At 37.2% G+C, this 10,333-nt stretch overlaps 1 protein-coding gene across 1 annotated transcript; it reads right to left on the reverse strand.

Annotated features, from left to right (window-relative positions):
* Positions 1-463: 463 nt before the first annotated feature.
* LOC121946464 (cadherin-like protein 26) lies at positions 464-10,172 on the reverse strand. Its single transcript, XM_042491027.2, has 16 exons — positions 9,833-10,172; positions 8,619-8,852; positions 8,371-8,517; positions 8,091-8,235; positions 7,823-7,992; positions 7,582-7,713; positions 7,312-7,494; positions 5,398-5,714; positions 5,143-5,285; positions 4,832-5,056; positions 4,512-4,730; positions 4,222-4,340; positions 4,038-4,130; positions 3,866-3,928; positions 3,426-3,506; positions 464-3,299 (listed from the first exon to the last, which is right to left on the reverse strand). Exons 1-16 carry the CDS (start codon positions 9,866-9,868, stop codon positions 3,033-3,035), a joined length of 2,574 nt encoding a protein of 857 aa, XP_042346961.2. The 5' UTR covers positions 9,869-10,172; the 3' UTR covers positions 464-3,032.
* Positions 10,173-10,333: the final 161 nt, after the last annotated feature.

The following is a 10,333-nucleotide window of genomic DNA, read 5'->3' on the forward strand; positions in this document are numbered from 1 at the left end:
ACACAAACAGATGCAATGTGCTTGTCTGACCATTGGAAGCAATTTGGGGATCAGTGGGAGGACACTTCAACATGTGGATGTTTGATGCAATCTGAGATGTAGTAGGCTATAAGAGCAGCTGCCTTTAATGAGCCCCCCTGTTTTCAGAGAGAAGGATTAAGAGCTCTTAAAGCTATGTTAAATTAATATATGTTGGTCTTCCCACCTCCACCGCAGCCTCCAGTGTGTTACTGGTGCAGCAACTATTTATGGAGCAAAGGGTTTACGCCACCTTTGTGTGTCAGTGGGTTAACCAGGTGGAGCTTAGGGATCTTTGAATGCACACACCCCACAGCTTCTGGCCTCATCTGTTACAAACTTGGAAATGTCTATTAGTCATGTTTCAATGCAATCACTGTCTTTGTGTGTGTGTAATAAAAATTGTGTCCTGTCTGTAAAAAATCACACACTATCTTGTCTGGTGTAAAGAGTGCATTGAGTTATTTAATCAACATTTTGATGATTTCTCCAGAGACACAATACATCTGAGTCTCAAGAAATCACACAAAAAAATATAGCAGTGAGCAAAGCATGTAAAACATATCCACTCTCCAAGCAACAGTTCCTGGTTTGTTAATCAATAAGGCAAATGTCAGTCCCATTTAAAAATATATCTGCATTTACCTTATTAAAACTCAAAACTATTTAGTTAAATGGTACATGGATCACAGATACAGCTTGTGTCATTATGATTGTAGTACCACAAAGAGTCAGTATTTGACAGGAAACAGGCTGAAGTAGTTTGAGTTATACTTTGAGAAAGTTAGGCCTAATGTTTGAGTAATTAATGGCATCGGACATAAAGGTAGACATATGTTTACGGGGGTGTATATTTTGAAATGTTGACAGTACATGGCTGTGTGTGTATAAATGCATTTTTAGTTAATTTGTGCACAACACTTAATTGTTTCAGATATCACATCTGAGATCTGACCACACACGTGTGCACACCCACAGGACACACAAAGTCACAACACATCTACAGTCAACAAACAGAAACCCAGCCTGGCAGGCTTTCAGTTGTTGATTTGTATTTATGTTGCCATCGGTAATTATCATGCCTCCTTGGAGTGCTTTATACATCGACCTACTTGCATATTTTGGACTTTCACACAGAAGATGCGGTTTGGATTCTCTCCACTAAAAATATTGTTAAAAGCCTGACTAAGACTCACAGTGAATATATGACAGGCTTGTAGTGTACTATGTAACTATAGCAAAAGCTAAAACAGTGCATGAAAGACTTAATGCAAAATCCGTTTTCCTAAGACCTGAGATTTTGTTTGGTATGCATTTTTTAATTTCTCTTAGCTACTATGAGTAATTGGGGCCTGATAAATATTTAAAAAAACAATCACTGTCATTTGTTCAATTTGTAGTGACTCTGAGTTACTTTTCATGTCTAAAACTGTACAAAAGTGTTGATTTCAGTGCCTGAACATGTGCAAAAGCATAATTGCAAACAAGACAATATATATTGAAGCCTTGTGATTTGTTTGCTTTGTAACTGCATTAATTTTACAATTTGGGCACAGTGATCACATTAATAATCTGACAAGCAAAGAACTGAATAAATTAATTAGAAAAAGGCATACATTCAAAGGCTGAACGCACTAAATGCAGCTGAAGATAAATGTGAGAGGCAGTCATTTTTCTTTCTTTTTTATTTTTATGTAACTATTACAGATAAAATTAATCCAATTTCAATTAACTTTGATATTCATCTATTTCTGTGTGAGCATGAGTTACCTCTAGAGATTAGAGTCTCTAGTCATCCTTAGGACACTGTCCTAACCTTACATTCAGTTTGTCTTCAGTTTTACAACAGAGATGCTCACTGTTTTTCCTATTTAGTTCAAGAATTCCAGTTGTTAGAGCCATTTTTCCTGCGAGTTTGACAAACACAGTTTATTCTCACTAGACTTTAAAGGAGCATGTGTGACATGCAGAGTGTATCTATGATTCAGAATCTGGGGCAGGATTGTATACACGTGGTTTCCAACATGGAGCTAGCGGCTAGCAGCTAACAGTGCTAACTCAATAAACAGTGCCAACAATGGTAACAATGCTAACAGGGCTAATATTGTTAACCCGGGGGCAAAATTAGAGATGAGTTGTTTTTTTCCCCAAAAAATTGCAATAGCATGGCCTGCCCTGCTCTGCCTTACTCAGCCTCTGATTAGCGTACCCTAAGACACTGATTTCGCTCCTAAACCAAACCAGTCCAACGAAAGCTAGCCAGTCAGAGGGAGGGTTAAGCAGGTGATGCCTTAGCTATATGAGGAAAACAAATCTGGATCTTTGCACTGCAAATAGTGTTTTGTTGCTATGCTTCAAGTCTTTGAAACCTGAGGAATTTTTTGATTTCCTTTAAAAAACAAAACAACAACAACAACAACAAAAATGAAGGTAATAAGCAACTTAACAAGACATGGCCCTAAAAATTAAAAATTTGCCAGATAGGTACATATTTACAAGAGATAGCAAACAAAACCAAAAACAAAGAAAATGACACCCAAAAAAGTGTTAAAAATGTATGTACAGTATATAATTGTAATAATTATAAATATGGTTTTCATGACATTTTTCATCAGTTTTTGATAATTTTCTAATAACCCTCCACCCCCCTTTTAAAGTAATTTTTAGGCAAATTCTGGTCACCTTTCAATAATTTCTTGAAACTTTTTTCCCCATGTTTCTAAAGAAATCAAATCAGTTTACTTCATTTTTAAAGCAGCTTGTGAAAGGCTGCTTTAAAGTTGATGGTCTGAATGTTGCAAAAAATCAGTATCAGTTTTAGCTAATTCCCTGTCCACCACAATCAGTGCTTGCATTAGAGAGGAAAGAGTAAATATTTCCCCTGCACATCAAAACTAGTCAAGCATTTTAATACTTTGCACTCAAATGTCAAGCATTGGACCTGAATCAGTCTACAACACTATTAAATAGTTATAAAGATTGCTTTTGATGACTGAAAAGTGGTGGTTTGGGGATTACTCTTTAATAACGACGGCGTGTACATTTTGGATTAGAGTCGCTTTCTCATGTCTTATTGTACTGTAGGCAGTGCTTTCACTTGGCATGCAGATTGAAGCCAGAGTACTGAACTTCCAATCCAGGTCCAAGTCTGGGTCAAAGGGAGTTTCATGGATGGAGATGGCATCAAGCTGATAGTTGGTCTCTGAGTCTCCCTCCTCAGCATACACATGAGGAGCATAATCACCCAGCTCCTCTTCTGGTGCCTCAAGTGTGTACAGCTTCTACAGCGTACAGCAGAAGGAAAAAGAAGAGGAGAATTAATTTTGAGAAAATACGTATACAAAATTGCCCTCACTGTGGAGGATTTATCAAATTGTTATCAAAATTGATATCAAAATTATCATTACCTCATTTAGTTGTTCAAGCAGCATTGTGCGTCTTACACCAGTCACTTGATCTTCAGAAAATTTACTGTGTCCACCCCAAGTCTGGGAAATCAGAAGCAGATTAGATATTTTTGTGATTTCAGTTGTTTAAATAACGACATAAAATGTCACAGTTAATTTCTATGGATATTAAAAAATGAATAAATAATATAAAATTTCACAGGAAAAGGGTTCATAGTAGAGTAGATTGCATTTTTAGTTTTTGCTAATGGATATTAACTGAAACGATTTAAAAAAAAAAAAAAAGAGTGCAACCAAATCATGAGCCGTTGTGACCAACTGAGAAAGTTGGTAGATAAGTCATAGCAGTATCATATCAGTAGGATCAGTTCATTGCTGGTTTTGGTCTTTTCGTGGGATTTGTTGACAATGAAAAAAAATCTAGGATATAATTACTGTACCAGATCTAAACAGTCTTTTTGCTGTTTAAGGATTTCAGAGTGGGTTATAACATGCTCTTCAACCTGGGAAAAAAAAAGAGATTAGTCTGTATTTTTTATGATGCATGGAATGACAGAGAAAAGTGTGTTTTATAAGATTGTTAATAAGTTAATGCACATTTTCAGCACTTACTTGGTCTGCTTGCCCAACCTGTGGAACTTGAGATATTTTTTGGATTTGTTTCTCATTTTGAATGCTTCCTTTGTCTAGTAGCTCGAAAGCCACCTGTTGAAAGTTTGAATACAATCTTAAGAGTCAGATGAGATCAATCACCTAATATTCAAGAACATGTAATTTTAGAATAAAAGTTATTTACTTTGCAGTCAGTTCCCTGTCTTTCAATGTTAGATGTCATCAGATTTTGTCCTGAATCTGGGATCTGTATAGGCCTGGTCCCTTTTTTGCATGACATCAGAAAAGCCATAAGTAGTAGACCTGAGACACAAAGACACAAAGACACAAATCAAATCATTCAGTTTTCTGTCCTAAATGAGGCCATTTGTCTTTTATCAGAGGAGAGGCTTATGACCAAAATGTAAAACTTTCTTTGGAACATATCACCTAAAAAGTATCCACAATTCAAAGGTTTTTGGACATGCATCCTACCTGCAAGCAGTAGAATGCTGAAAAAAATGACCCCAAGTGCTCCTCCTCCAACTACACTCGTAGCTTCAGGACAGTATGGCTTTGCTGGGTCTACACAGTCACACACCGTTACAGACAGGGTGCGTACAGCACTCTTGCCCTGACGGTCGGACACTTCCAACAGCAGATCATAATGTCCAGAATGAACTGTGCTCTCTTTCACCAGGTTAACCGAGTACCCTGTAAGATTCATTGTGACATAGTGTGATTTTTTATAGTGGTGATATTATTTGCACGCGACCTTGGTTCTGTTTGAAGGAGATGAAAGAACTAAAGCTCACCATGCGTAGACTCAAGCCTCCACTTGCCCTTCTGATTTCCCTGGAGCATGAAGGTGAAAGGTCCACTGTTAGGGTCTTCGTCTGGGTCCACAGCTGTGATGTTGGCCAGAGATGGTCTATCAAGTTCGCACATGTAGATTTTTGTTACGAGCAGGGATGGAGCATTGTCATTCTCATCAGTAATATAGATGGTCAGGGTTGCCGTGCCTGTCATTGGTGGTCGACCTGGTGACCAAAACACGTGCATATTAAGTTGTGTGATAAGGAAATTATGATTAATAACAGCGTATAAATACTCATGTAGGTCATACCATTGTCAATAGCATATATTGTGAGCGTATAGATATTATTTTGCACAAAGGATGACTCTCGGTCTATGATCTTCGTTGTGGTTATTATTCCAGTCTTAGAGTCCACTGTAACCCAACCAGCTGGCTCGTCTCCTTTTCTGTATCTGAAACACACATAGTATGTGCGTGGTGTTACACATTTTCAAGTTCTCCATCGACATACTAATGAAGAATATTGTTGTTCTGTGATGTGTAGCGAGTGTCTTATTGACTTACACAATTATGGTGCCACTGGTGATGTCAGGATCCTTAGCTGTAAATGTCCACAGATACTGGCCCACCTTCACATTCTCCACCACCTTAATTTGTTTGTAAGGTTTTTCAAAGTATGGACGCTCATTTACATCCTCCACAATCACTATCACTTGGAGGGTGGTTCGACGTTTTACCTCTGTCTGAGTCTCTTCAATAACAGTGATTACTTCCCAAAGCCCGGTGGTGCTGCGACGCACCACCCTGCACGAGTGAAATGGCATCTCATTCTCCACACTGATAGTCAAGTTCCTCTTTGGACCGTCTATATAATCCAGACGCTGTAAAAGAAATAAAGATTAAATGTTAGTTTGAAGTGGAGATGTTCTGATGCCGTTTTTTTTCCTTCTTGATACAGATTCTGATATCTGAACTTGTATATCGAACAAAACCAAGTACCAATTCAATGCAACTGTGTTAAAAAAAAGTCTAATGGTATACTTCTAACCCCGTATGGATATGAGATAATTGTTATTGTTGTATGGCATGGCTCAGGTCAAAGCCTTTGTAACAATTACATACAGAGAATGATTGTTAGTCAGTCATGAAATAATACAATGGGATAAAAAACAAACTTCAGCAATAATATAATAAATTAAAAGACATTTACATTTTTTAAACAGTATTGTAACCGTGTAGAACAGTAGTGCAAATGAAACTTAATGTCATGGAAGTCAATTCTTTGTCACTCTAAAACAGTAGCTACCAGTGTCCGCAGAGCACAACTTTCTGTGTAGGCTATTGTTAGAGAGAGCCAAAGGCACATGGAATTCTGGGAAAACTGACCTTTTATCCAGGTGTTTAAACTACCCTAAAGATTATAAATTAGTTACACTGTTTCAACTGGTGTATGGACATGCATACTTGCCAATACCAAGTCCAGTATTTTAGACACTTACGATACCCGTATCTGAACAATTCTACGTATTAAGAATTAAAGTATTAAAATCTGATTTAACATCACATCAAACATCACAGGACTCTTCATCAGCCAGAGTCCATCATACACTGGTAGATGGCAATCTGTAGGCAAAGCACCTGGAATCCATAGTAATGATCGAATGTGCTGTACCATAGTGCTTGTTGTATTGGCTGTTTTTTTCTCTGAAGGTATTTTGTAGATACCAGAAGGTTTTAAAGAGCTTGTGGTGGTGTCAATGTTTCATGGATTTTTCCCAAATAATTATTGAACGATAGCTTAACAGGATTATACCAAATGGAAAAAAACATGTTTTATTGTAGAGCTGTGCACAGGGTCTTGATTCACTCACCCTCTCTTTGCCCCTTTCTCATCATACGACAGGGTTTCTCAAAAAATGTATTTATTCATGGCAAGCTGCCACTGTTAAAATATCTGTTGCCATGTATTGATTCTATATGTTTGGAGCTGGACTGTTAATTAGGAGTACTGCTAGAGTGCAGAGCATACTATGGGCATTAGAACGCCAGGCGCAGTTAAAGTAAAACTTATCCATTTTTTACGCTGGGACTAAAAGTTAGCTCTTTGCAGCTGCTGCACATCACATTCATCGATCTGAGCAAGTTTGACCAGATCGACAGCACAGCTCAAACTTCTCAATCAGCTGCTACAAAAAGGAAGAACTTCAGAGGACTTCCGTCTGTGCTGCTGCGGACCCACAAAAACATCAGAATTTAAAGAAGGGACACAGAGTGATAAAAAAGGGACACATACAAACAAAGAAGATAAGATATAATAGTCTGCAGCTGTATTAGTTTGTGCTAACCAGACAGGGAGAGCAGGAGAAGAGCAGTTCATGGGGACGACCCCCCAGCACTACAATTTTTTCGCAGTCAAAACAGTCACAAAAACAGCTGTAGAGGAACTAATCAATATATGTATGAACACAGACAAAGTACCTTTTTCACATAGAGTAGTCCCTCATTTGTCTTATTATCAGTAGTGATTCTGAAGTTGTTGTTCAGGTCGCCTTGGATTTGATATTTTGCTCTCCAGGCTGCTGTAAATTTTCTGTCATTGTCCGTAACTTGCAGACGTGAAACAAGAACATTTTCCATCCTTTCTTTCACCCTCCCTGGACCCTGGTATAAGAAATAAATTAAACGTATTATGAAAAGACATTATTATAGTCATTGTATACCTCGTGGTTATTTAAAGTCATTGCTCACGGTTTGTCCAGTGATTTGCGGAAGGTGGTTATTTCCATTTTTTATGTTGATTACGACAGTGGCGGTGCTGGAGAGCTGCGTTTTTTCTCCACGGTCTTTGGCCTCCACTATAATGGTGTATTTCTCTGCTTTCTGATTGGTGAAAAAGAACAGTCACTTTCCAAAAAATATTATAATATCCAACATATTTTAATTATTTTAAAAAATAAATAAAATGCAATCAAGCAATGGGTTCTCTTACCTCATAGTCCAGGCAGCCTTTAAATGAAATGGTTCCAGTTTGAGAAACCTGAGTTAAGTAGAACTCCATCTCGGATGTTTGAGGAATGACTGAGACTATTTTAAAATCAAATAATTTATTGTTCTCCGTGACATCATCATCATGTGCCGTAAAGGTAACCAGTGTAGTTCCTGTCAGTATCAGAGGAGAGGAGTTTTGTGTTTTATTTTATAATAACATTTAATAATAGTAGCAGTAAAGATAACGAGATTAATTTTGAGAGAGTTACCTTGCACTGTTGACTCTGCAATGCTGATCTCGTAGAAGATTTTGTCAAACTTTGGAGGGTTGTCATTTGCGTCGATGATCATTATCTGAATGTCCAGCTGCGTGTCGACTTCATCCGTTTCTTTTTCAAATGCTTGATACGTTACCTGTAATACAAAAGTAACAATTAGGAAATAATAAAACCCTCCACTGTGCTTTACACTCTAAGCGTTCTCTCTCACACACACACACACACAAACAAACAAGCTTTAATAATGCAGTTTTATTAAATTCCTTCAAACCTTTAAAACTCTGTATTGCTCATAGTCGACTGGGCCGTGAACAGAAACCTCCCCTGTGAATTGGTTGATTGATAAGATGCCTTTTGGCTCTAAATCAATACCTTGACCACTGATTCTGAAAAAGGGAAATTTCTTTCTAATGTCGATCTGTAGGGAGTCAAAACACAACAGAAGAGAATATTGTGATGATCTTGCATCATCATATGTACATTAATTTCCATGCATTGTGATTCCTGGTAGGTACTCACTGTGCCCAGTATGTATGGGAATGTTCCTTTATAGCCTTCATCAATATTGAAGGTAACACCATTTGTGTTTTGCTGCACCACAATATCTTTAGATGAACTCTGCTGCTTCACAGATTCCGAAGATGAACTGTGCTGTTTGACAGTTTCTGAAGATGACGTTTGCTGTACCAAAATATCTGAAGATGACCCCTGCTGCACCACAACATCTGAAGATGACCTGTGGACTCCCACACACTGCAGAAAAATTACGTTACATTACTTTCATTGGATAAGTAGCCTACATTTGCAATGTTTTTGTATTTTTTGATAACTACTGGTTACAAAGACTGAAACATTTCTAATAAAAACTGTGAACATGTTAAAAAAGTCACTCCCACCTCCTCAAGAACACTACTATGCAGGTTAAAGGGACCAGAGCTATACGTTATCCATAATGGCAACATGTTCTCATCCCAACTCTTTCTGTATCAGTTTTGACTTGTCCATGGACAGCCTTTCAATTTATGCTCATTACACACATAGTGTCTTTTCAGAATACACTTCAGTTTTCACAGTGAATGCACTGTTTCTTCTTGTTACATGCATATAGTCTTATTCAAAATGAACTTAAAATGTACATAACACACATAGTTTTTAGGTTTAATTCCTTAAGTTTAGGCAACAAAAGTCTATTGTTAGGTTTAAACAAAAACATCATGGCTTGGCTTAAAATAAGTATGATTGTCACTTACATAATGTAACATCACGTGGTACACATCATGTAAGATGTGTTACTTGTGTAGTGTGCCACACATACTAGCACACTATGTTGTTGTTAAAATGACTCCATTGACTTTTGGTTTCACACAGGACACAAACAGTCCACAGTTTGTTTGACCCATCTCCACTCCTGCCTGCCTTACATGGAATTTCTTTCTCTTCATACTATGGTAGATGCCAGACTGTGCATCTCATATCGCTGCAAATGGTGACTGTGCATCAGTGTAAAACGCCTACTGACAAAGCAGCAGTATTTGACAAGTTGGAAGTGAAAATGGCTTGATATTGTTTACAGATACAATCTGTCTGTTTCATTTTTAGAATCAGCTGGAAGAAAAAAATATGTAAAACAATGAATTATGTTGAAATCTAAGGCAGAAGTAAGCATAAAGTAAGAAGAAAATGCTTAAATACTGGTCAAATCTACTACCAATATAATATTAATAAATTCTTACCAGAATCAGGAGAAGACGGAGGTGTACTATCTCCATTGTATATCCAGATCTTGAGTTACTATAGAAGTTGGTCCATTAGCTGATAACAGTATGCCTTGGATGCAACTGAATAGAAGTTCAACTGAATCCCAATGCAGGTTCTGGCTTAAGTATAGCTGAGTGGGAGGGCAAGTGTCGTAATAAATGATGTCACATAAAGATTGTGTTAAAAAACTTCAGAGCCACTATGGGTGTGTACAAATTCTCTTTCTATGTATGTATGTGTGTAAACATGCATTCATATATATTTGATTTGTAACATTTTTTTGTCACAGTAATAGTTTCTCATTTTACTGTTAGTTCCAGAATGTAATAATGATCATTATTTTTACTTAAATAGCTCCTTCCCTAACAAAATTACAACGTGATTCAAAATTATGCAAACACAAACAAAACCATATTAGTAGTTATAGTGGTACATTAGTAGTGAACTCCTGATTCATGTATAAGCAAGCATGAATA

Source organism: Plectropomus leopardus, chromosome 9 (genome assembly GCF_026936395.1).
Source record: "Plectropomus leopardus strain MGB_pleo_1.0 chromosome 9, ASM2693639v1, whole genome shotgun sequence".
NCBI lineage: Eukaryota > Metazoa > Chordata > Actinopteri > Perciformes > Serranidae > Plectropomus > Plectropomus leopardus.

Excerpts from the sequence above, each read along its gene's own strand:
- LOC121946464 (XM_042491027.2), bottom strand. The coding sequence starts at position 9,868 with ATGGAGATAGTACACCTCCGTCTTCTCCTGATTCTG. Across the intron at positions 8,518-8,618 it reads TCCCATACATACTGGGCACA|ATCGACATTAGAAAGAAATT; the intron begins GTGAGTACCTAC and ends GACTCCCTACAG. Across the intron at positions 5,715-7,311 it reads GACTACTCTATGTGAAAAAG|CGTCTGGATTATATAGACGG; the intron begins GTACTTTGTCTG and ends TTTCTTTTACAG.